Raw genomic sequence first — 27,455 nt, forward strand, 5'->3', positions numbered from 1 at the left:
GTCCTTCTTCAGTCCCTTAAGGGAGCGTGTATAAATTCCTGTCCTCCTTCAGCATGGCAAGGGAATCTCGCAAAACCTGACTGGGAGGTGCTGATACTAGACTTACAAACTTATAAAGAAGAGCTGAAAAGTTAAGCTTACGTGCAAACGTACACTTACCTCAGCCTCTGGGTACCTTACATGGTGCAACCCCCACCTCCCTCTCTCCACGCCCCCTCTCCTCCCCTCCCTCCCTCCTATTCTGCTCTCCCTCATCTCTCTCTTTCAAGCACCCAACTCACTCCAGTACACATATCTCTGTCAATATGGTTTGTTGATCGGTTAATGGTATTATGGAGATGTATGCCGCTACGATAAAAAGTGAAATGGTCCAGTCAGGAGTAGAAGGGAAACACTCCTAACACTCAGAGTACTTAATGCTGTGAAGATGCCACTGCATGACCTATTGTTGTTTACTGTTTCACTGTTAGTCAAAAGAAGGACCAATAACTCATGTCTACAATATTGTCTCAAAACACTGGCAGAAGTCAGCGGATGTGAAAACAAATAATGTAAATGTTTCATTAATCCTGATGAGATCTTCATGTACAAGTGATATTGATAAAACTCAATAAAACGGGTTACAAAAAAGTTGAATGCCTGTGCCTCACCATTTTACTTGCTACAAATAACGATTCACCTTTCTAGCCAACAGTGTTTAGCTGTATGCTTGACTTACTCACTGGGCTCATCAAATCGGAAGCCCCCCAGCATCCTTCTGCTTCTATGCATTCACCCTCCTAGCCTGCCAAAACTATGGAATGGCTTCCCAAGACCTATGAGCATCAGCATTGCTATGTCATTTATAAAAGCCTTGCCCCACCGCATTGCTGACCTGCAGTCAACCATCTGCCAGCACTGAGACCAGGCCACATCACAAAACACAGAGATGCAGCTATGTGTTCATACTTGCTACCGACCAACCTATTTACTGCTGCTAGTCATTACAAAATATTATAAAGTTAGCTCTGAAAAAACAGAAAACTGTACAATACGTAAAACACCAATGATACAAGTTAAAATACCTGCTGCTTCTCTTGGCTCTTGCTCTGGCATAATATGCTTCATAGGAATTAGATTTGAGTTCAAGTGCTTTGGAAGCAAATTCCTCTGCCATGCCGAAATCCTAATTCACAAAAAAATGGAATTAAAAAAGAGTTACTGGTTATGAAGTCATTTTACAAAATATCAGCTGGACAGGTCTGTTGCAATTTTTGACAACCCACTCCTCATTCAATGTATAAGGCCGGGATTCCAGGATGACACCATTGTTACATTAAACACTTAGGAGAAGGATTTTTAGCCTTGAAATTTAATTACAAAACCAGGGATGCAAGAAAAGGCAGTCAGCCAAAAGGTTTCCAGTTGAACAGTGATGTTAGTAAATTAAAACAATAAGTGGGACACCACAGGTCTTTGTGTGGGAAACTAAGATCCCATACCTGGACCTGTACCGCACAATGAGACACAGTTGAACAATCTTGTTCATGCACCACATCCAGGACAGACGACTCCTGCAAAAAATATCAATATCACAGGGTGCACACCTAGAGGCGCCACATCATTTAAAAAACAAATAAAATTCATTCTGTGTATGCAGTAAAGCACTAAAAATGAGGATCCCTTTCATTAACAAGATACATGCTGAAGATATCGCTACACTTTTCAGTGCACTAAATATAATGCTGAACATTCATTTAATATATATGCTCACATGTGACAATATATGTAACAGCACAGGCAAAATATTTTTTGAAAAATAGAATACATGTAATAAAAGAAAGCCATGAGTAAAACCTTAATTCCCTTAGGCATACATACACTCTGAAACTGTTCATAATAAACAAAATAACAGGTACAAAAACCAGAGGGTGCATGACTTTCTTTTGTACCTTAACACATGGTCAAATAATTTAATCCGTAAACTCACGTTTGTTTTTCTGCGACATCGTGACAGGTTCAAATACAGAGAAACTCGCAATTCATTGAAGGCATGGATTTCTTCTCCAAATCCTTCTCGTGGAAATTTCCTAAGGGCATATTGGTATCTTTGAGCTGCTTCTTTCATCTTCCCTTTCTAGGTGTAGGTTAAGAAAGGAGCATTTAGAAAAGGTTAACCCGTTAGAGGATTTTAGGTGTGTTTGGATGCAATTATTAATTGGCACGCACATTCTTTACAAAAAAAATCTTATTCACATTCTATCAGTATGAGAACTGGATACAACTTTTTATTTGACACAATAGGAAGTGAAGGAGATATATTTGGCCTCCATATAATTTTTTCGATAAATCAACTGACAGCGGTAAAAAGAAAACACGGTGAATGATGAAGTCAGATATAACAGGTCAGAAATATAACAGTATTTTAAAACCTACAAATATCGTCGCCAGAGCATGTGTACATGCACTCAATCAATACTGATAAATCGCCAGCCAGCACATTTAAAAATGTAATTACGTATTTACCAAACTTGTCATATAATTCTACTTGATTTTTACCTATAAAAAGACCTACTCCTCAGCAGGGGAATGTATGTTATCATGCAGTCTTTTCCCCCGCAGGGAATCACAACGCGGTCGTTACAACGACCGCATTGTGATTCCGCATACCATTACTCCGTAAGTCGGAACAACGACTTGCGGAGGGGGGGGCGCTGGATGATGGAATAGTATAATTTGCTATTCCAACTTCAGTCTGTGCGGACAATAGGGAAGATGTTGGATTTTGAATCCAAGATACACCCTTTTGTAAGAGAAAGCATTTTGAGACCCTTTAGCTTGTGTTAACCTATTCACATTTAATGATGTTATTTGTGTTTCCCCTATAAGTATATTATTTGTAGATTGCCAAGTGAAATGTGATTCCTTCCAGCCCCAGCCACGCAGAGGAGAGATTATAGGATCTTTGTAACCATCGGTCTATGTCTTATATTAGTGCAGTCCATTCACAATCTCCTTTAAAATTCACATTCAGCTCTGTGAAACAGATTTTAATATGTCTACTTCCAGTCTCCATGCTTGTCTTCTATCGAGGCCCACTCCACACCAAAACATTTTTGCCTGTTTTCAGTTTCATTTGCCTTTCCCATGAATGGTTCACCTCTTCGAAATCTGTGCACTTCTGTTGGTAAGATTGTTCAGTGTGGAGGCCCGTATTATTTTGAAAACTCAGGGTTGTTCTCCTCTGGATTGTAGTCATTTCCAGAGGTTTCTCGTGAGGCTTTTGAAGTGGTTTGTCCTTCAAAACATTCCTAAGCTTTAGAGATTTGAAGAGGTTCTAGTCTTTTAGTCCTTTTTCAGTGTATGCTTTTTTCACCGTTTTAATAGTTGAAATAACAATAAAACATTGTGATCCATCAGTTTTTAAGGGGGGTTTCATTATTTAATTTATTTTTATAGTTAAAGTTTCAACATCGGATAAGTCCACAAGAAAATAATAAGTGATTAAACTAGGTAGGTAATGTTATGTATCCCTACGGCTTGAGCACACATCTGGTGCCCTACCTCTCTTTGTGCCGGTGCACTACCCCAATTTGTGCCGGTGCCCACCCTCACTGGGGCCTCCTGGAACAGGCTGGGATCTTGCCCCAAACACACAAAATAAATTCTTCTTTACAAGGCAAGAACTAACTCACTAAGTTACTGTGTTAGCCTTTTAGGTATGCAGACTGCATCCGTGTGTAGGGTTCCTGGGTTCACTCCATTCTCACTCCCAAAGACCACACTAGGGGAGTCCCATTAACTATGCACCACTTTGCAGGCTGTTTTGTTAATGCACTTCCCAAAAGCCTCGTTGCCCATGATCCTGCAGCGCACTGGCAAAAGGTATTTCTTCAATTGCAGGAGCTATACACACTGAAAATGAGAAAACACACTCTTCCTTTAACGCACTTGCAAAATATGTGGCCACGCAATGGGTAGTACAGCCAGGACTGGGCCTCCATGTGTACAAACCTTTTGTTTTGTATAGGTAAAAGGGGTATTTTGCAGAGAGCTAAATGATGTGAACTGACTGGAAGTACTGTACATGATATCTGTTTGTTTTTCCCTTACTGTGCACATTCATAATTTAATCAAACACAGCTCCCATGGGGAATTTAAACCAAGTCCAGCTTCATCGAACCTTAAAATAGAAGAGCAAAGTCTGTGAGCTAAAACTGACAACATATTTATGAAATATACCTACTTTGTACAAAATATTCCCTTCTTCCATCAGCTTCTGCAGAAGAATGATCAATATATCTGGTTTAGATGTTGCCATGGCCCATGCGGCGTTTCCTGTAAAGTAACAAGCACAGTTATACTTCTGTTAACAAACCACAACATACTACAAACATTAAACTGCTGCTCACATTTGGGATCAAAGAAAAACAACTTCACAACAAGGGCAGAAAGTGCTAGAGTGCATGGGCACTCCTAATGCACCCCTGAGCATACGTCATAGCACCAATATCCCATCACGCCACTTCTAGAAAAGCAAATACCACAAAAACAGCCAGGGTCTGAGGCGCATAGGCATCAGCAGATAGGTGTTTATTTTGAAGGAAATTAAGAGATGCTGAATTAGCACTACAACAAGTCTTTCTCCCTTATATGGCTTTTGTTGATGCTTAACTTGTTTCTATCTAGCTTGCATAACAATTCTAGGAGTTAGTAATTCTGGAACTCTCGAGGAAGATGCTTATAAAGATGCAGCGCTCAAATACTTTTTAAGGATTAAAATCCCATGCAGTTCTCTCTCAGCAAAAAATGTAGTCCTCAAGCAGCAAAACTGCAAAAACAGTGCTTGAGCAGTGAAACTGAGGGCAGTGCCCAGGCAGTAAAATCAGTACTATTTCTTAAGCTGGAAAACTGCCATAAGCTCTAAAGCTATAAACCGCTAACAGTTGCTAATAAACCTTTCACACATTCAACAAAAAAGTGTGACGTTTCTAATTAAAATAATACTGTTTACCTCATGAGTTTTATTTGGAATGAGGAAAGACTACAGAAAAGTATTCCACTGTTATGTTGTCTTTTATAAGAAGGAGTACATTTAGCATTTAAGCATGAGGGAATTAATTTGTATTAATTGTGCACTTCTCATCTAATATTTGGGAGGGACAACTTCCTCTCCCCTTACAGTACACATGTCAGCACATGCAAAACTGTACTGACTTCTGGTGGCTGAAAGAATGAAGATAAAACTCTTCTGCACTGTCTTCAGTGCATGGAAGGAACACAGCCCACAATATTTTCAGTTGCAATCCCTGATCTGCACTGTAGTAGTAGTAGTAGTAGTAATAACTTTATTCGATTGTAATCTTTACAATCATAAAAGCACAATTAATAAACATACATTCAATAAACAAATTTCATAAACAATTTAAAAACAAGCTATCCAGTTCATTTGTGAGACAGGCAGATTATGTAAACATTATAAACAAGAGAACAGGCAGGATAAACAAGTTAAGAATATAAATAATTATACAAAGTTAAAAAGATTAAAAAGTACAACAATAATAGCAGCATAGTTATCCCTCCATACTTTTCCTGAAGATGATAGCTAATTTCAAGAAACTGCATACATATAGAGTGCAGTCACAATTCAGGAGTTGAAGGAAATAAAGTGCTGGTTTAATCTGTGTGAATTTTAGTTTTTTTAAGCAAGGCTTTAAATATAGCCTCCGAGGTACTGAGTAATAAGGACAAATGAATAAAAAGTGCGCCAAATCTTGCGGAGACTTTCCGTCGCAGCCGCAAGCAGGCAACACTTGACCTCGATGGGCCCCTCTTGGTACCGCCAGTAAGAGGTGAAACAGGTCAAAACGGAACCTTGTCAACAGGAAACGATCGTAGCCAGACATTGGCCATGATAAATACGGTTCCATTTGTAGACATGTTTTAAGTAGGACGTGTTTCCTGACACTGTCTTTCAAAAGCTCAACCTCCTCCCGAGCAAGGTACCTAGTTGCCATAAATGTTTTTTTCACATATGTAACATCTGCTTTAGTTATAGTAATTGGAATTGAGAACAGGTCCGGCCGTCCCAATTCGGTGAGGCAGTCTTTTATGTACTTCAGCCACGGGATCTGCACTGATATTTAACCAGAGATTCAGTAGTGGAAGGAAAATGTTACTTACCTTGTAAGCATCTGTTCGAGGCATGTATTGCTGTAGATTCACATGCTGGGCATTCTTCCACCTTCTAGTGTTCGGCTCGGACGTGTACAACTTGTTTTTCTTCTAATGTAATCTTTTAGAGTAATGGGAACTAGCGACTCCATCTATTAGTGGTATTGCGCATGCATGGGCATCGGCTCCACTGTTAGATTGTTTTTTCCCCACACGTAGGGTAAGATTAGGAATGGAGCACAGAGAATTCAAAGAAAACATGACCATTCAAAGCAGAAAAATAAAGGTAACTAAAGAAAGAAAAATGCCTGCTACAACCTCAGGCGACGGGGGAGGAGGGTTGCATATGAATCTATAGGACCACATACCGATGCTTACAATGTAAGTAACATTTTCAGTTAGTGCCATATGTAGCTGTACATACAGATGCTGCACACAGACTTCAAAGGAGTCCACCCGAAAGGGGTGGCTTAGCCTGAGTACGCTGTAGAAGATTGATGTGTGTAGGAATGCCTGGCCAACTCTAGCCTGCTGTCTGGCCAGGATGTCCACACAGTAGTGTTTGGTAAACGTATGAGGGGTAGACCAAGTAGCTGCTTTACAGATGTCAAGTAATAAGGAAGAGCTTTGTTCTGTCAATATGTACATTCAAGCTCTCTCTCAAGAGTGTGCAAAGTGCATTCTGCTACCGTTTGTGGGTATCAAAAGAAAATGGGCAGCTAAATTGTTTGGTTAAGGTCAAAACTGGAGACCACCTTAGCCATGAATTTTGGATTGGTTCTGAGAACCACTCTATCATTATGTACTTGAGTAAAGGTCTCTTCTAAGGCAAGAGCTTGTATTTCACTGACTCTTCTGAGAGGTAATGGTTATAAGGAAAGCCATCTCCTGTATGGGAATTGATGAGGACAAGAGTGAAGTGGTTCAAAAAGGTGACCCATCAGTCTAGTGAGGACAATGTTTAGGTTCCGGACAGGAGCAGGGGGCATCCGTGGTAGTGTAATCCTTTTGAAGCCTTCCATGAAAGCTTTATAGACTGGAATTCTGAATAGTGAAATATGTTGCCTATTCTGCAAATAGGCAGCTACGGCAGCCATATTTAAATGAATAGATGTAGATACAAGTCCTGACTTCTGCAGGTGAAGGGGGCAACATATAATGTGTTGCACAGACGCTGTGAGGGAATGGTTGTCTTTAGGAATACAATATTACACAAAATGTTTTAGTTTGGCAGCGTAACATGCCCTGGTAGTAGGCAGTTGTGCCTCTTTAAGAATAGACATAACTTCTTCTAGTAGTTTATGGTAACCAAATTCTAAGATCTCAGGAGCCATATTGCAAGGTTGAGCTGCTGGGGGTTGGGTTATCCGATAGTGCTGTGGTTTTGAGGAGCGGATTCAGCCTGTTGAGGAGCTTCTTGTGTGGAATTAGAGATAGTTCTTGAAGTGTGGAATACTATGGATGGAGTGCCAAGGTTGGTGCTACCAAAATGAGCGTGAGGGATAACTATCTCAGCCTCCTTACCACAAATGGTAGGAGTGGGAGAGGCGAAAAAGCGTAAGCAAATATCCTGGAACAACTCATCCATAGCGCATTGCCCAGAGACTGTGGGTCTGGTAGACTGGCGGCGAAGATTGGGCATTTTGCATTTTCGGTGGTAGCAAACAGATATGTTTGTGGGAACCCCCAACGGTGAAAGCACATGTGTAGGATTGGAGGTGGAGTTCCCACTCGTAGACTTGCCGATGTGTCCTGCTGAGCAGGTAAGCTAGATCGTTGTCAACTCTGGGAATGTACTGAATAAGTAGATGGACTTTGTAATGAATTGCCCACTTTCATATACATTGGGCTACACTGGACAACTGCGATGAATGTGTGCCCCCTTGCTTAAAACATGGCAGTCGTGTTGTCTGTGCGTATCAGGGCTCTCTTGTTCTGAATGAGAGGGTGGAAAGCCCGGAGTGAGCTGGATGGCTGGCAGCTCCAGGTCATTCATGTGAAGAGTTTGCTGGACTGGGTCCACTAACACTGAACAGTGAGATGACTGAGATGTCCTCCCCAACCTGTAAGCGATGCATCTGTGGTGAGGGTCTTTAGTGGAACTGGGTCCAGGAAGGGCAGCCCCTGCAACGGGTTGTTTGTATTCCATCACTGCAGAGAGCGATGTGAGTGGCCCCACACCAACACAAGGTCCTCTAGGTGACCCTCAGCTTGAGACCACTGTGCAGCTAGGCACTCTTGTAAAGTGCGCATGTGTAGCTTGGCATGATAGACTATAGCTATTCAAGATTCCATCATGCCTAGTAGATGCATGACATTTCTGTTACCTGCCGATCTGGCTGAAAAAGAGGCACCATGTCTTGGAAGGCTTGTACTCTAGCAGGGGTAAGCTTTTCCCATGCAGGCATCTAAGATGTCCCCAAGGAAGAGCTGTATCTGAAGGGGTGCAACTCAGACTGTACAAGGTGTGAATTGTGGTGTGGATGTCGGCTAGACAGAGATGTTGTGTGGTGCTCTTGAGAAGCCAGTTATCTAAGTAAGGTAATGCATGGATACCGCTCCTCCTGAGATGAGTAGTCACCACAGCCAGACATATGGAGAAGACTCTTGGTGCAGTGGGAACCCCAATAGATAGCACTTTGAATTGATAATGTTGTCCACTTACACAAACCTGAAATATCTGTGATACACAGGGTGGATGGGTATGTATAAGTAAGTGTCCTTCAAATCCAGGGCAGTCACGAAGTAACCTTTCTGCAAGAGTGGTATGAAGGCTTGTAGAGTCACCATCTGGAAATGCTCTGAGAGAAAGTTTTTGTTGAGAAGCCTGAGATTGGGGATGGGCCTGAGGGAAACTTCTTTCTTTTGGTTGATACATCCTTTCCACGTGTTGATGCGCAACATGTTCTATGGCCCCATTTGTCCAGGAGGGCCTGTGCCTCCTTGTGAAGGACGCGCAGATGTTCTTCTGAGAATCTGTGTTTGCAAGGGGGATGGGGGATGTTTAGTAGTGTCTCTATCAGTTCCAGACAATACCCCCCATATGAGGTCTAGAACCCAATGGTCTGGGGTTATTTCTGACCAATGAGGCAGAAATCTTTGCTATCTTCCCTTGACAGGTGTTTTGTGATCGAGGGGAAGCCGAAGGGCAACACTGTTTTGAGGGGTAGTTCCTTTTGGGGCTACACGCTCATCTCCAACCCCTGGCATTGCAAAGGTCCGGAAGCAGAACCCTGCCCAGTTGCTGCAACAGCAATTCTCTTGGAGGGGCAACCTGATCAGAGGAAAGATGCTCAAGCCTAGGTATTCTGTATACGATGGTCTTCATGCCCAACTCGGGCCATGAGGATGACTTGGGCACGGTAGGTGCTGATCTTTTTGAAAATGCAGGGTAGGAGTGGTATCGGGTATACAGGAGTTTCGAATTCCACTCAAGACTAAAAGCATCTCAGGGCGAAAGATGCCTTGGACACTTCAACACGCCTAAGTGTAGACATTGTACGTTCTCAGTGGTGGTGAACAGCTCGAGCCACGGTGCTCCCCATTCGCAGAAAAGACCGCGTCCCTACTCCGCTGTAACTGCCATTCATGGTCTACTAGGCACCAACGGATGATCTCATCCGCCTTGGCATTCAATCATCCTACCAAGTGGTTCACCACCAGGAAACTTCATTGGTGGTCCAGTCATGTCCAGAGGCGCATGGCTTCCTGGCATAGGGTCCGTTCCCCCTCCCGACCCTGCATATTGCAGTACCACATGGCGGTAGTGTTGTCTGTGAGCACCCGCACCAGTCTCCATGGCTGAGCGAGGGAGAGGTCTCTACTGCTGACCCAATTGCGGTGTAGCAACCACCACTGCAGATCTTTTGCAGTTTCCTCCAAAAACTTATTGTGTTCAGAGAGCCCACAGACTTCAAATCTCACTGCAGGGCCCACATATGCCACCTGGCATGCTCGACCACCAGGGTGCAGGAGGCCATCAGTCCCAGCAGCCTCAGAGTCAACCTGAAAGCCAGGACTTAGGCCGAAAGATCAAGATCATAGCCTGAATATCCAAGACTCTCTTTCCAGGGAGAATGTCACAAAACGGAACTGTGTCCAGAATGGCTGCAATGAAGGGGAGCCTCTGAGGAGTCAGATGTGATTTCAGAATGTTGATAGTGAACACCAAAGATGACAGGAGTCTGGAGGTGATGGACGACTGCCTGGGATGAGCCAACCTTTAACACCCAGCTGTCGAGGTAGGAGAAGATTCAAAGCCTTGACCTCCGAAGCTGTTCTGTCACCACTTCGTGAACACCTGAGGGGCACTGGTGAGACTAAAGGGGTGCACAATAAACTAAAAATACTTCTATCCCACCACCAACCGCATATAGCACTGATGGGCATGCAGGATGGGTCCAATGCCACCATCCAGTCTCCAGGGTCGAGCACATACATGACCTGGGCTAGAGTAAGCATTTAGAATCTCATTTCAGAGCAAGACATTGTGAGGACACAGGTCTAAAATAGGATGAAGATATCTGTTCTTTTTGGGCACCAGAAAGTAACGGGAATTACAAGCATGTCCTACTTCTTGCACGGGCACCCTTTTGATAAAGCCTTTGGCCAAAAGACCTAACACTTCCTGACACAAAATAGAGAGATGGTCCTCTGTCATTCTTTGCAGTGGGGACGGTGGAATGTGTGGCAGTGAGCGAATGAAAGGTAGGCCATATCCCAGTTGAACAATTTGCAGTATACAACTGTCTGATGTTATGGCATGCCAACCTGGCAACAACCGATGGATCTTGCTTCCCACCGGGTGGCTGTGCTCCACTAATGGCAGGCTAAAGGGTCGTGACAGGTAGGGTAGAAGATTGGGCAGCCCGCTCACCATAGTCGCAGGGGCGGTGGCCACCATGGCTTCAATCACGAAACTGCTGGCAGCCTTGTGGAGGTTGAATTGGATGGCTGTATTGGGGTACCTCTGCCAAAGCCGCAAAAGAATCGGTAGGGATGATATGGCTTGCTAGGAGCACAGATACATTTACGTTTGTCTCCACCCATTTTGATTCCACCTCAGGGGAGTAGTTGGGAATGTGTTGGTGTTTGTTTTGCTAGCAGATGACTGCACCACCAAGCTTTCAGAGGATGGGTGCTGCAATAAAAATGTCAGGTTACCTGGGCAGCACGGTTGCACCCTGCAATCTGGTGGCTGACCACAGGGCCAGCGCAAAGTTTGTTCCATGTCCCCAACAAAGTATCCGTAAGGGCCTTGTTAAAAGGTAAAAGGGGCTTTGTAGTTTTTTGCCCTGGCTGAAGGACCTCAGTAAGAACATTGGTCTTGACCTCCAAGGCAGAGAACTGGAGAGCTACCTAGCTCTTCGAATGACCAATGGAGTTGCTCAACCCCCCAACCCACCTCCAAGCACCTTGAGACCCTCATGGGTGAGTAGTGCGCTTTAAAACCCCTGATTGAGAGAAAGGACTTTGGCCGTCCTATGCATCACCATGGCATAAGAAGCACTCTCCTCAGTGGCAGGACTGGGGCGACAGGAGCCCTGACTTAGGGGAAGCATCAAGACCACTACCCTTCTGCAGGCCATCATACCAATTCTCCTCATGATATAGTTGGCCAGTCTCCTCATCCGCATCAACCATCCGAATCCGTGCTGAACAGGGAATGCAGGGTGTGCGTTTGTCTCTGTGGAGGCATATCAAGAGGAGGAAGGGTGGACACAAGAGTAGCCAGAATGGCCTTAGTCAAGGTTGGACCAGCGCCTACTCGGTGACACAGAGAACAACTGGAGCCTCATCTTTGTCCGCCAATGGAATCAGCATCAGTAGGGATGTACTGGTATCAACCGGGGACCAAGCACACGGAGGTGTGTCGGGATTTGAGCTGGATGTGGCCCCGTAGTGGGCTCCGTGGGTGCGGCCGTCAACGAAGGCAAACCTTCTGGCAGTAACCCATGGGGCCCGCAGATGTGCTAGAGGTATTCAGCAAGGATCCAAAGAGTCGAAACATGGCTTTAAGAAACCCTTCGAAGTATTTACTAGTGTCAGTCAGCCCCAAAAACTCAGGTTGTGCCGGAATACGTTGTGGGATTGGCATCCAAGTCGAATGACTCTAGGAGTGAGATTGTGACGTATGGCGCCGTCCTCGCGTCTTCTCAGGGAGTGTGACTGACATGAAAGGATCCATCACTGCTTAGATTTCTTGTGCTTTTTCTTTAACCTACCCAAGGACTTTGACCAAGAAGAACACTGACCTCCGTAACAACTCCTACGACTTTTGGATCTCGAACAGGCCTGAGACCGCACGTTCAACTTGGACTGGTTTCGTTGCAGTCTTCCACTGCTTGGGGATGTAAAGTTTCACCTCCCTGTCTTTTATGGCCTTCAGGTTCAACATGCAGCCACTGAAGGCCTTTGAGTCGTGGCCCGACCCCAGACACCACAGGCAAATCTGATGAGGATCTGTCACAGACAATTGCTGGTGACAGTCCTTACAGGGCTTAAAACTTGACATTTTCAGAGGTGGCATTTCTCTTGCACACTAAAAAATAACTTTGGATTGAGGTAAGTTCTAAAAGAGACGAAGAACAGCTCTGGACCCATGCCTGGTGGTGCCGAAAGAAAAGAACTGACAGCGCGCGGAAGTTGCGCTTTTATAAGCGCCACATCTAGTTTCCGGAACGGCGTCATTGCGGTGCTGCACGGCACCACTTACCACCACACAGTGGTACTGCTGAAAAGTTCCCAGATACAGTCTGACGCCTGAAGAATATTTAAAAGGTGACAAATCTGCGGCTCTAAGGCTCTATCAGACTCCAGTGTAACAGACTCAGCCGATCATGGTCATATTTTCTCAAGCTGAATAAAGTCCTGGTTTCATATTCTGTATGAGTTGTAAGCACTGAATACATTTCTGGTGTAAGCTCAAATAGACTACATTACGTAGTGTATGTGTGCATTTGCGGCTTAGACTGTATGTGAGAATGTAAGAAACAGGAAAATGGGAAACGTAAGTCCCTACTCACGGTAACAAGTCTTCCTATCTGCCCCAATGCTTTAATTCAAAGCAGGCTCAGAGTCTACGACCCCCAAGTTCCTAACAACTGACACAGGTTCGGGGGCTTCATGAAACGCCTGATGACAAGGCTTTCCAAAGGAGCATTACCAATAATTCATGACAAGTGAATCTTCCCTTAACCCTCTGTACACATCACTAGTTTAAATTCCACCCAATATCAGAGCTGATCTTCCCACCTCACAGCCTGAACTTCCACAAATTCAGACCCCGTATCATCTAGAAAGTGGACTGGTTATCCTAAAGACCTGCCACATGCACTTTCATTAGCACTATGAAGAAGCAATCCATTGCTTACAAAACAATTCAATAATTTCTAACAATGGCTTCAATAAACATCTTTGTGCACTTACATTTGTTTTTTTTAGCTGACAAGAGAATGTGTCTCCTTAACCACAGTCACTAGGTAACTGAACCAATAACCAAAGGCCTGTTTGAACAGATAGGTATCAGAGAGTTTCATAAAAAGAAAGTGGCTTAGTGCGGATTCCATGAATGGGCTGAGAGGTCAAGTGATTTGGGCTCTGTACACCTAGGATCCTGCCATGTGTTTTTGCTACTCGACAGGCAGGTGGAGAATAGCCAGGGTGTTGCACGAACAAAGATCACTGGGTGAGCCATACTGTAATGGGTATCCTCTGAAGGCATCTTCAACACTTGTTTCAAATACCCTAGTGCAGGCTTCAATTGACTTTTGAATTTTATTCTATACTCCGGGAGCAGTCAAGGGGAGTCCTCTCAAGATAGTTTTCAGCGCTTTTGCTTTTTCATGTTAAGGTAAAATCTAGCTCTGGGTGATAGCGGACCCTGGGTCCATCCAGGGCCTGATGTCATGCTTTTACTGCGCCCTCAACAAGGATTGCATTACCATGTGTAGGAGGTGCGGGATTGGTGGGAGGAAGCGTTGCCGAGAACGCTTTCGGAGGGCGTCTGGAAGAGAGCTTTTGCCCAGGTGAAAGAGGTGGCAGGTAATGCAAGATTTAAACTCGTGCAATTTTAGTACTTGCATCCGGCCTACTTGACCCTGCTGCGTTTGCACAGGATCAATCGGAGCGCTCGGACGAGTGCCCGAGATGTGGGTACGCCCCGGCGTCCTTCCTTCACATGACCTGGGACTGTACCACGTTACGGGAGTATTGGGAGGACGTTTTGAGGATACTGCATGAGGTCACACAAATTTCAGTGGAGAGTTCTGTGGAGCCCTATAACCCGATCTGACTATCCTCCTTTTCTCTCGCTCTGTTGTGTTACAATGGGATGCTTGGGAGAGTCTTGTGTTTTGCTTTTTAAATTCCGCTTCAACTGCTGCTGTTGTGCATCTTTTCTTTTCATGTATATTTTGATGTTTATTACAGTTCGTTATATCACTATTTGCAGTATTGTCCTTGACTTTTTTTCTTTATCTTTGACCTTTCTGCTATTATAGCTGCTAAGATGCTGGTCCTGGTTTGGCCCTGCTAGGCTACATGGCGACCTTTATTGTCTTTGAATGCCTTCTTTTTGGGAATATCTGCTAATAAAAACAAAACAAACAAAAAAAAGGAGGTGCAGCTAACACTTCAAAGGAATGAGGCGGATCTATCCTTAGAGCCAAGACAAGAACATGGAATGATAACTGTGCATTTTCAATACATTGGACAAACCCGATAGGGTTACAACACACGTTTCAGTGAATTTTGTTAATGTTTATAGGCCCCTGGACAGAGATATTTACAAAGGACAATGAATGGGTTGCCAACTAAAAAGCAGATTTCAATACAAAGAACTTTAGAAACAGTTTTTGCAAAGGTAGTTCAAGAAATGACCCTTTTTGACTAGTCTCCAAAAATTATTTCTATGAAATCACGAGATCATGAAATGTGTAATTCCATCTTCAGAAAGATACGTTTTGCATTCATCTCATTAGGACATTGTAACATATGCTTTTTCTGAAGGCGCAGATGTTATGGTCTGTGAATATTGAGCTTACTGGGCTAACACACCTGATTTCAGAATGTGTGACTGCCAAGTCTCAGGTTTTATTCCTAAAGTATCTTCCATTCCTCTTAAGATTGAATGAGTGTCAGCTGGCAAGATTACTATCTATTAATTACCCTGTGCTATTCTAAATCAAAATAAAATAGTTATTGTTTGCACTCCACTAAAAAGGTACAATCTAGCTTTTACATTTTGGCCTCAGCGGAGCCTGTCTATATTTGAGGAGTAAAATCTATAATATGGTGACCAGCTATCTGTTAAACACATTATTGATTTTATTATTCTCTTGCACTGCTCTATTAAATCATTTATACAAGGTGTACTTGACCAGAGTAAATGTTTGTCTAGAAAAAATCCAATCATTTTTCTTGTGATCATGTACCAGCATCCAGTATCAGTAGAATGTTGAATATAAGGCAAACTAGACAGCCAAAAATGAATGGGTTTACAAACGGTAAGTACAAAGAATTATGTTAATAAGAGTAAACTTATTTAAACCCAGTACCTGATCGATCATAACCGGAGGTTCTGAAGCCTCAAGTAAGCAATTCCATAAGTAAGACAAAATAAAGAAAAATCACATTTCGAAAGATAAATTAGGAGTTAACTGTATTAAGAAGGACACGCCAGTAAAAAAAAATTCTTAACCTGTTATGCGTGCTTATAGAACAGATTTTAGTCTACTAGATCAGAGGATCCAGCCCACCTTTCCCATTGTGAACTACAGTAGGTTCTCATTTGATTTTTACTTAGGAATTCTATAAATACAAGTGTAGAGAGTTTTGCATTTGGTTTCGAACAAGAGACCTGGAGACTAGCTGCAAGCAAAGACAAATCTTGGGCATATTTGCTAGAATGAGAAACATTTGGACTACAAACTTTATCCAACATTATATCAAAGCTCCGAAGATAAAGTTATATTCAGGTATATTTGTTAGTTGCTATTTCAATGCGATTTGGATGAACTAAAACAAATAGTGTGTGTTGCTGCTAACATATGGTTTGAGAGAATACCATTTTGAAGAATGCTTTCCAGTAAAATCCCATTGTGATGAATGATTGATATTTTGGGAAAAAGGTTCTTTAAACAAAAAAATAAGAAATTATGAAATTCTATCATTCGCTGAGGCCCAAACAAAACGAAATATAAAAAAAGACACTTGAAAACTTCCGGGAATTCTCAAAATAAAGAGAATAGGAAGTAAAAGAAGTTTAAAAAAGAAACAAAACAAGACTAAAGGAAATGGGGACATACATTTTATAAAAGATAAAAAATTGCAAATGTCTGTTTTTCATTAAAAACTCCTCTGCAGACAGACATCACATAGTAGGTTTAAGGGAGTGGACTGTTGCAAACGGACCGAATTGTCGCAAAATATAAAATCAGTAGGGTGAACACATATTGCCATGCAGCTTGATGTGTCATGGGGTGCAAGGGTGCGAAAATGGTGGAGAGAAAGTAAGATCAAGAAAAGGGCAATGGTATACCTACATTTTAAGATAATTGCCAGCCACTTTCAAGCAGGAGGATTAAAATCAATTGGAAAATTTCCCTCACACAACACATACTTAGAAGAGACAGTCATTTTGGAGCATATCACTGAACAGCAATTCACCTTAAAAAAATGCACATTAAGGTAGTCTTTGATTCCAAGACAAATGTCATTAAGTTGTACTTTCATCACCTAACTTGCCCAGTAATCAGAATGGTCCAAACTATTATTTTGGAAAATGCGGTGCATACTTGTCAGGAGGCCAAAGTTAGAAATATCTGCATTTGACACAAATATGTTTTACCACAATTCATGCTGATCAGCATGAACTCCCCCCAAAAATCTCTGACTTTTGAGAACATTTATAAAGATGTGTCCAGTCAATTATCGTACATTGTCTAAATAGCGAAACAGTGCAAATGAAACGCTATTTTAGAGAAAGCCAATTTCCAGAACCCTCAAAGACCCAGATGGACAAATATTGCAAAGACTGCAGCACCATTTAGCTCCGATAGACATTCAAAATAGAGGATTTGCTTTTTACTGTACCCAATTTGGCTCCTTTTTTAAGAAGTGTGACAACCACTGATGTATTTCGACATCCAATTGCTCTATCCAAAGGGCGCATCCCACTGAAGTCAACATGCTCTATCATCGCACCCTGCCCCACCAAGTACTGCACCTAGAAATGCAAACAGAACATAATGAAAATCATCATTTACACTACATAGGTTTGTCCTAGGTAAATACAGCACTTACAATAATTCTACATCTGTAAATTGACTTTTTTTTGTACCAGATTAACATTCTTTTCAGTGGGGGATGGCTGTAGATAGGGATGTCACCTGGTGTATTTTTTACCGGCATGACCAATAGTTTAATGTCCGGCGAGTCCAAAAATTTGGAAAATCACCTAAAGACCATATTTTTTCTCTTCTCAGTACACATGCTTAAAACGACAAATGTAAAAAGAAAACACTTTGAATATGCCCTAGTTTCCTCTTCTCAGTACATACTTCAAACAGCAAACATAAGAAAGCACTTTCAATTTCCTCAAGCTAACTTAATGATCTATGATTGAGAATTAAAGTAAACAAAGACAACAAAGTCATGTTAAAAATTAATAAAGACTATTTTATATAAAGTTCTATTTTAGTATGTTTGGACCTTTACATAATCTTAAAACATGAACAAATGGCCAGTATTTTTCTTTGGGAAATGTGGCAACCCTAGTTGTAGAGCGCATGTATTGTATAGCTGGCCCTTTTAGGTTAAAATTCTGCTAGTAAATATTACATGCAGTGGCGGAATCACAAAGATTTACTCTTACTATTACAAACATTGTCGTCTTGTCAGCTTTCATACTCAGCAGAATGCAATTTGCAACAATCACAATACACAGAGTTGTGCAATGGCCATTTTCACATACAAATTGGATTCTTTGTGTAGTCCTTGTGTAATCTGTGTGCTTTAGTGTAACAGCACTCTGGGTTAATCCGAACTGGTGCTTTACCCATCCCAGAAGCATGCCATTCACCCACTAGTAACTTTATTCTAGCACTCTGAAAGAAACAATGTGTATGAAATCCACTTGCAATGTTAATGATAGACAGAGCAACCTGTGGATAAAGACAACATTTAGAGGACTGTGACTGGATGTGTATTTGCAGGTTTTCACTTGACCTATATGATCAACCGAAAACGGTCTGCAAATCGCAGAAATATATAAGAACACTATCTACTCCACTGTCTCTTTATAAGTACCACAAAGTACTATCCTAATTATGTGTGTTTCACACAAACAATGTGCTCATCAATTAGTAGAATACAAAATATGTAAGAGTCAGTAATGTTCAAATTACATTTTAGATAATGTATTGAATGCAGTGGTGGAACGGCCCGCCACAAAGCCAAGTTTAAAAATTTTCTTCAAACAGAGATGTACACTTTGTTTCTCGTGTTTTACATTTTGCCTTCAAGCATAAAGCTTACAGATGCATAGCTTTTCAGTCTGTCAAGTTCACTAAGTGACAACGTAAATAGTGGCAATGTAATGATGGCTGAATTCAGACTGTGCGTTCTTTGGTAACCTTGATTTAGCGTGAATTGGTGGAGGAATGTGTGAGAATTGGCTTAGGGAGTACTAAAAGCCTAGTGAGTGTCAAGCAATCTATGGTGATCTGCTGTCCAGGTAAATACTTACACTTTAGTTGAGGACAGGGATTTCTCTAGTCAACACTTGCAATGTCATTCGCCCTAATTAAAATCGCACATGTGAAATGCTTGACAAATCTATCCTAGAACTGAAAATGAGAGTGCAGAAAATAGAGGGTTGACTTAACCCTGCAGACTACTGCACTCAATCAGCAGAGGTTAAGTGTACTATAGCAATAGTCAGGCCTGATCCAACAGTACCAGGACCTGGAAGGCAGCACTGAAAGAAATGAGAATGTTTTGAGGCTCATGTACTGGGATCCTCTCGCAGCAATGTAAAGGTAATTGTCACCCTTGAAGCTTTGAAGACGGAAAAGCTTGTTGGGCGACCAGTGAATGGAGGCTTGGAGGCAGAATCTAGAGTCAGTGGGAGAGGAGTCCTGTTGAAAGTTGGGTTGAGGATAATTTAGAACTAGTTTGGACTGATTGATTTTCTTGGACACCTCTCGTTGAATTTGAGTAGTGATTTCTGAAACTCTGTTCAGTTAAAAAAGAAGCAGGGGCTTAATCAAGGATGTTTGTGGGAATGTAGGTCATTAGAACAAGTGGCTTAATTTCGATTTGTTAAGTATAATTGTGGTCTGGACATTGCCTCGAAAGAGTAAGGTAGTGTATAAAACCTGTTGACTGGCTCTCAGGTAACTAGGAGATTTTGTGAACAAACTTTATATGTTGGCAGATAAAACAGCCATAATTCCTTCATTTACATGAAGTATGACCACTTTTGAATAGGAGTATAGAGTGGGATGCCCTGACAAGTATTACAAAAGGAAGGATATAACTAGGCAAATTGTTGGCCTAGATTTTGGAGAAAGAGTTAGCCCTTACTAATATTACTGCTGTAAAAGATGCCATGGGGAACACCCACTACACACAAGAAGGAATAAATAGAGCTTTTCACACATATTATAAGCAGGTATGCGCAAATCCAACGGTGTCACTGAGAATGGGGATACTTGATCCTCACTGTACAAAGATTGTGAAGGCTTGTTCAGCATTCCGTCCATCATTTGTTCATTTTGATAAAATATTTATTGCCAAAGGTCCCCGATATCTTTTCTACTTAGTGAAACCCTACCAAACCTGTGGAAGACTCAGGGGCAAGGGTGCAGCGTTGGCGATGGTTCCCGTCACAAAAATATCTCGTTTGGGCTGTTGCTCCTTCGGCTTCCAGCCTCAAAGCTGTAGAATATCCTGTCCCTTCACTTGAGACAAGAAACCCTAGAAACAACTTTCAGGAAGAATCTTAAAACCTGGTTGTTTAGGTTGACCTAATTCCGGCATTGTTTGAGTGTGCTTCTAGCCTTTTCTTTCTCCTGGCTCAGTTTATTCCTCTCTTTTTCTGCAGTGTTCTTTTCCCGATCTTTGCTGAGGGTTGTGTAGGGCAGTCCTAGCACAGGGACGCTCAGTTTGGAGTAACCATTGCGCTTTAAAGATTTATAACATAGTGCAACATGTTTTCATCTTGCGCCAAGGGGAAGCAAACACAAAGTCTGCCCCCAGTCGGTGGTCGCACTGATGAGGGCAGGGAAACTAATTGCTCCGGCCAGAGGGAGCAGTATTAGCAGCTGCTCCCTTCAGGCGGGAGCAATGCTGCCTCCCGATGCATGCGGGGAGCCAGCTGGGACCTTGGGGGCCGCCGATGATATTGTGGTGGGTACCCTGGGTGGGCACCAAACTTTGACAGTGCGGAACTCGGGGATGGGGTCCCTGTGACTGGAAAAGACCTGGGGGCCATGTGGCGCCCCCTCCACATTTTTAATCATTTTAGCCCCAGGTGTGGGGTTCCCGGGGCCTTTAGAGGCTAGGGGAGAGGGGGGAGGTCAGAGGTCCACCTTCCCATTTTGAAATATACCTAAAAGGAAAAGGGCCCTGGATCCCCAGGGCCTAACAAGACTTGAGGAGAGGGCCACGCGGCCTCCCTCCCATTAATTTTTTTTAAAAAGGCCCTTGGCGATATGATCCCGAGAGCCTAACACGGCTTGGGAAGGGGACCACACTGCCCCCTCCCCTTTATTTTAATTAGTGGCCCTGGAGGATGGGGTGTTCATGGCCGAACAAGGCACGGGAGGGGGGTGGGGGGCTTGAGGCCCCTTTCATTATAAAAAAAGGCCCTGGGAATGTGGGCACCAGGGTCTAACAAGGCTCAGGGAGGTGGGCCACGTGGCCCTCCTCCCCTTTAATAAAAAAAAAAAAGAAATGTCCCTGGTGGATGGAGTCCCCAGGACCTAATAAGGCTCGGGGAGAGTGGCCCCTTGAACCCTCTCCCATTTGATAAAAAGATCTGTTTTTGTTTTTAAAAAAACTAAAACGTTTGAAATTCAGTGAAAAAAACAAAGGTTAAATTAAAGTTATAGTTAGGTGAATATTTCAGTGACAACATTAATGTTTTGAACAAAAATAGACATAGAAATTCATAGTTCTAGTTAGCATAGCTAACTATAACTTGCGCCCCTTATGACCTCACATATTACATCACTCATGATACGCTCTTTGACATCATTTATAACATTACTCATTATTTTTTTAACACATACTTTTATTGATTTTTGACATAAAAATAGTTGAAACATCTTACATCAGTAATCATTCCGTGATGTGGATTTTTGATTTATGTTACATGTATGGTCAATTCTACAGTTTAAAAACCTTAGCGTGTGACACATTTGGATACAGCAATTCTTGTTGATGAAAGATACTTAGAATTAGTCCCATATAGTTGAAAAAATATTCTCGAGAAATCGGTACATCATCACTTTAATTTATAACATTACTCATGACATTTCAAATTACATCATTGATGATATCACTCATGACAACACTGATCCTCCAAGCTTCTTGCGTACACATTGCTCTATAAATGGGTATAGATTAGAGTTATGTAAGTAAGTGTAAAATAGCTCATCATTACGGCCCCACTCCCCTAATATGCAGATTTCGGCAACAGCGGTGGGCTCCCTGGGGCCTTTATTGGCTCGGGGAGGTGGGCCACGCAGTCCCCTCCACTTTAATACGGGTCTGGGAGAGGGCTCCCTTAATAAATGTGGCCCGGAGGCCATTTCATTTTTCGCTCCTTCTGATCCTGCAGGAGTCCCGCTGGATTGCGGACATTTTTGCCAGTTTTGTTTGTTTTTGGCCCCAGTGGTACCCCTACCTTGCCATCTTATATTACTTTACATTTTTTACTCCAGGACAGGGGAGTAAGTCCCAGAGTCTTGTAAGGCCTGCCAGCAACATTTTTCTGATGTTGCCTGCAGCCAATCAGAGCCATCGCTCCCGCTGGAGTGAGATGGCGCCAGGGAAATAAAGCTCGCTGTGCCAATCAGAACGCTCTATTTTTAAATTCGCGCTGCCACAAGTCTCTCGAGCCTCTTGCGGACCCAACCGTCCAGATGTACGAGTTACTTACCTTGGGTAACGATGTATCTGGTAGAGACGATTCTAGCCGCAGATTCCTTCACGTAGAATTATCCCCAGGCGCGAGACTGGATCCGGGAAAACTTTTTGCCCAGCATCCCAGCGCACCTACATCAGTTTTCTTCGGAGAACCTTTCCGCGCCACATTGCGGAGTCAGCAGACAAAACTGTGAGAGTATAGGAACAGTGTGCGAAAGAGCAGCAAAAGAGAATGGTGAGGAACACCACCATAAAGAGCAGCACCCGGTACTACAGTACCCAAAGGCAGGGAAAGAATAAAGAACAGTGCAGCAACCCTCCCAGTACAGAGACAACTTCCCACCTCCCCTGAGACAAGGGACATATGTAAAAATGTCACGACAACATGCAACAGGACACAAACCCCAACCAAAGACAAGGAAGGGGAACCAGTCAGGGACACACAGGGAACGACAAAACTCCAAGACATCCCCATCACAGAGTGTGACAACCCTCATCAGGAACAAGGGCAGAGGCACAGCCAGAAGACCCCAACCTCAAGGGTCGCAAAGAGCCAGAAGTATTAACAACCCGATCCTCCCATGTGGCAACGGTGAGGAAAGGGTGAACAGGTGAACAGCCCGACAGAAAGAGGGAAAGAATGTACTCATAGAAGACACGGCCACCCACAGGGAAGCGAGTGCAAAAGACCAAAACACAAGCACTCGCAAAACGGGGAGGAAGGGCGGGCCGTGAAGGAATCTGCGGCTAGAATCGTCTCTACCAGATACATCGTTACCGAAGGTAAGTAACTCGTACATCTGATAGAGACTACTAGCCGCAGATTCCTTCACGTAGAATAGATACCCTAGCCATACCCAAGGGGAAGGAGGGTCTGCGAGAGGACCTCACCCACCGGGGCAGGACAGAGGACCGCCCGGGGGCCGAGTCCAAACAGGTCTAGGAGCCCCGCCCCCCAGGAAGGGGAAACAAAGCGAAGAAGATAGCCAGTCCCCACTCAGTAGAGAAAACAAGGCCAGACGCAAAGAGACCAAACACCCCACGCCCACGTGAAGCAACATAACCTCCTCCCAAGGCCAAGGAGCACCGAAGGAGAAGAGCAACCCAGAGACTCCAAGGAGAAGAGGAAGAGCAGAGGCAATCCCAGACAGGATGGCGCCGAAGGAAAAGAGCAGCCTAGAGACTCCAAGGAGAAGAGGCAGAGCAAAGGCAATCCCAGACAGGATGGCGCCGAAAAGGAGAACTCAAGGTCACCCAGGAAGAATCGTCCAACACCCCGCAGGGGCAAACTGCGCCCGCAAGAGGGTCCAGAAGTCAGGGACCATCCCCCCACCGGGAGAAGAGGTAAAGCCGAGTGCAAGGCCCACTGGAAGCAGCAGAGAAGGCAGGATGACAGCCCCACTAAAGCCCCAAAAAGGCACAACAGTGCAGAAAGAACAAGAGGGCGGCACTGGCAAGCTCCGCCAGACGCCAGGGACACCACAGAACGAACACTCAAAGCAAAAAGGCGAAGAAGAAGGTTGCATTCGCAACATACCATAACACCACGAAGAGCAGAAGCCTGCAGACGACCACGACTCCCCAGCACATACCAGGGCTATTTAACAGCCAACCCTGCCCCACATGAGGCATGTCAGATCCCAAGACATGGGAGCCTCTTAGGAAGAAACTTCCGCAGCAGAGGACAACAAAAAAGACCTGCGGCAAAACACCCCGCAGGAAGCGTATCAAGCACCCTGAGGGGAAAGCAGAAGGCCCAATCTCAGGCCCAGCATGGTGTGAAAAACCCAAAGGAAAAACACACAATCAAAAAGGGCTGGCCTGCAACCAACAGAACCACAACCTCAGCCAGACAACCGGGGCGACCCGCCCCAACGGAAGAACAGCTCCAAGAACCAGAGCAACACGAAGGTCACTGAGGAGGAGAAGAAAGAGAGGGAGGAGGAGGAGGACGAAGCCCCCCCAAGAACCTCTGGATGGCTGAATCCACAGGGGCATGGAACAAAAGAGCACCATCGAAGAGAAGGTCCACCAGCCGTTCACGAACATTCTCCGGGAACACACTGTCCCGAAGCCAGGCATGGCGACGAAGGGCAACCGAAGAAGGCATGGCACGACCCAACACCTCCGAGATGTCCAGAGTGGAGCGAAGGATAAACGCCGCCAGCTCCCGACCATCCAAGAAGTGATGTCTCAAATCCACACAAGCACCCTCCTGAGAAGCGACAGACATAAGAGACTCCGCCGAGTCCCATAAGCAAGAAGTGGCCCTAGCCAAAACACACAGTGTGTTAAGGGCCCGCAGAGCCGCACTGGTTGAGGCAAACATATTGCGCCCTCAAGAGTCCAGGAAGCGGGAGACAACAGCAGAGGCAAAGCAGGAAAGGCAGACTGTAAAAGGGGGGCTCTGGTCGAAGGGTGAAGAGAAAGGCACACCGTATTACGGGGTGCCGGATGGTGGCCGTGCAGAAGGTGCTGGGGCACCGGGTCCCCCGTGGCGGGACGGCCCCAAGTGAGAAGTGAACCCTCGAAGGGAAGCAACAGTTCCCTACCACTGGAGCACTGATGGAGAACCTCCAGAAGATGATTTGCAGGAAAAAGGGTATCTGGATCACCCATGCGCAAAATTCCCACAGCTGTGGAAACAGCGCGGGCGAAAGCCGCACCCGCCTCCGTAGGGCCCCGCGGAGGGGAAAGCAGCTCCTCGTTAGGTGACGGCTGCAAGCTAAGGCGGCCATTCCCCAAGCCAACCGGAGGAAGGAATGGCCAAGGCCGAAAGGAAGGAAGAGGGACCGAAGAGTGGGGGACTTGTGGCTACTCCGGCAAAGACCGCGGTCATAGAGACGGCGAGGAGCCGCCTTTAGACGACGTCGGGGTTGGGGGGGGGGGGAAAGCTACGACACGGCGGCCCGTTTCCGGTGAGGATGACACCAGCCACCCCAAACCTCTGGGGAAGAGGAGGCGTCCGAAGACGAGTCAATGACCCGACGTAGGCCCGGCGCCGAACAGTCCGCAACCTGAGGCAGGACACCGTCGCCAACCGGTGCCGGAGGAGACGCCGAGGAGACTTCCGACACAGCCCACGGCGCAGGAGACCGGAGCCGGGGCTGCGAAGGGACGGTGCCGAAACGGCGCCGACCGGACCTCCGACGAAGCAGCCGCCTGTGCAGAGGGACGAGAAGGGCCCGGGGAGGGACGAGGAGACCCCCGCCAGCGCGACTCATGACAGGGCGAGATGGGCGGTCCGCCGACCCCTGTGGCGCCACCAGGGCCAGTAGTTGCCGGGGTCGTAGCAGCATCACCTCTGCCTCGGACAAGGCCACCGCCTGTTCCGAGGACCGAAAGGGGCTCGGGGGTGTGACCCGAGCCCCGGCGACCTCCCATGACACCACAGGGACTCCCGCGGGAGTTTGCGGCGAAGCATGGTCCGAAGGAGGGACCCCCAAAGGGCCGCACCCCAACAGCACCACATCCTCCGAGCCTGGATCCGAACCAGTCGGCGCCGGTGACTCCGTGGAGGGCCCCGCACACTGTAAGGGATACGCAGATGTCCCAGGAGGGGAAAGAGGAGGAGGAGAAGCCAGCGAGGCCTGCAAAGCCACCGCATATGTCTCCATCTGGGCTCTGGTCGTCCCCACGCCAGGAAACAGCGGATAAGGGCACGACACGCGGGGCCGCACCACCCGCGGAGTGCCCACGCCCCTAGAGGCCAGAACACGACCCTCGGGGACAAACTGCGACACTTACCAAGAGGTGAGTGACGTACTTGCGACCTGAGAGAAGATCGAAGCCGGCGAGGGAAGCCGTGGGTCCGAGAACCCTCCTCAGGGGCCGGCAGAGACGACGCCACCGACCTGAACACCCGAGCCGACAGAAGTTTCATCCGGCGCTCACGCCGGGACTTCGGCTTCATCTGCTGGCACGCCTCACAATCAGTGGAGTCGTGGTGCTCCCCTAAACAACACATACAGAGGGGGTGAGGATCCGTCGCCGACATGAGGCGGCCACACGACGAACAAGTTTTAAAGCCCAAAGGCTTTCGCACAATGTTCCCACACACGAAGCAATAGCAGAGCGAAAAAGCCTAAACAGACCCAGAGCACAAGCCGGATCCGCGTTGCACGCGGAAAAAGAAAAAACTGACATAGGCGCGCCGGGGGGAGACTTATGTGACCTCGGTGATGTGACGTGCGCGGACGACGTCTGGGCAGAGCCGCGTGATGCCGTCCCCCCGGCGCACAGGGATGCCTGGCAAAAAGTTTTCCGGATCCAGTCTCACGCCTGGGGATAATTCTACGTGAAGAAATCTGCGGCTAGTAGTCTCTTTCAGATATACAATTATTTTTTAACCTAGTTTCTCAAAAACTACTGAACGGATTTACACCAAATCACAAAAAGCACAATCAGAGGACCAAGATCTAGCTTCCTGCCAAATTTGGTGTAATTCCGTTAGCGGTTTTTGCAGTAGCTTGTCTTAAAGAAGCCTATGGAAAATGCATAGAGATTTTGCATTTTGGGACTTTTTTATTAAACCCCCCGCTTGACGGATCATCACGACACTTTCCATGCACAAACTAGCACAACTTTTTTGGAAAGTTTCATGGAGATTCGTCAAACGGTGCTAAAGTTATTAGCAACACATTAAAAGCTTTTCCAACAGAACAGCCAGTGGAATAAATATATATCAGTGTGACCACCTGCTGATCTGGGAGGATTCATTTTGCGATTGGTACTAATTAGAAGCGGGTATTGGTATCATTACCTTACTTCTTATGGTATGTGTTATAAAATAGAAATGTTTTATTATAAAGAAAAAAAAAAGTAGGTTGAATAGGAGTACATTCTTAGAGATACTTTTATATGTTTTGGAATGTAAAGCACAACTTCGCCCACGTGGTGTTATATAAAGGTCATACCTTCTTAATGTAGGTGAGATTTTTACATGTATCTTGGATTAAAGGATTTACTCATCAGCCCAAATCACACAGAGAACAAAGGCAGATGGGAGAGGGAGGAATTCAATCAATTACCCATGTAAGCCAGGCTATTTTCGTAAGGACATTTTCAGTCCTGAAGACAATAGTTAATGGCAACCTTGTCAAACACTACAAGCACATACTGCATTCGGCAAAATGAAAAACACCCAG

General features: G+C 45.0%; 1 protein-coding gene across 5 annotated transcripts in view; it reads right to left on the minus strand.

The window, feature by feature from the left end:
* Positions 1 to 27,455, minus strand: part of TANC1 (tetratricopeptide repeat, ankyrin repeat and coiled-coil containing 1) — a 740,414-nt gene that overhangs the window by 24,340 nt on the left and 688,619 nt on the right. For 3 of the 5 annotated variants that reach the window (XM_085645500.1, XM_085645502.1, XM_085645499.1), the window contains 5 exons: positions 17,248 to 17,380; positions 4,226 to 4,317; positions 1,970 to 2,116; positions 1,482 to 1,553; positions 1,065 to 1,165 (listed from right to left, as the gene is read on the minus strand). In XM_085645500.1, the coding sequence (XP_085501626.1) occupies positions 1,065 to 1,165; positions 1,482 to 1,553; positions 1,970 to 2,116; positions 4,226 to 4,317; positions 17,248 to 17,380 (545 nt within the window). The remainder of the gene's footprint in view (positions 1 to 1,064; positions 1,166 to 1,481; positions 1,554 to 1,969; positions 2,117 to 4,225; positions 4,318 to 17,247; positions 17,381 to 27,455) is intronic. The other 2 variants (XM_085645503.1, XM_085645501.1) reach the window with 1 other exon arrangement.

This window comes from Triturus cristatus, chromosome 3_1 (genome assembly GCF_964204655.1).
Source record: "Triturus cristatus chromosome 3_1, aTriCri1.1, whole genome shotgun sequence".
Taxonomy (NCBI): Eukaryota; Metazoa; Chordata; class Amphibia; order Caudata; family Salamandridae; genus Triturus; species Triturus cristatus.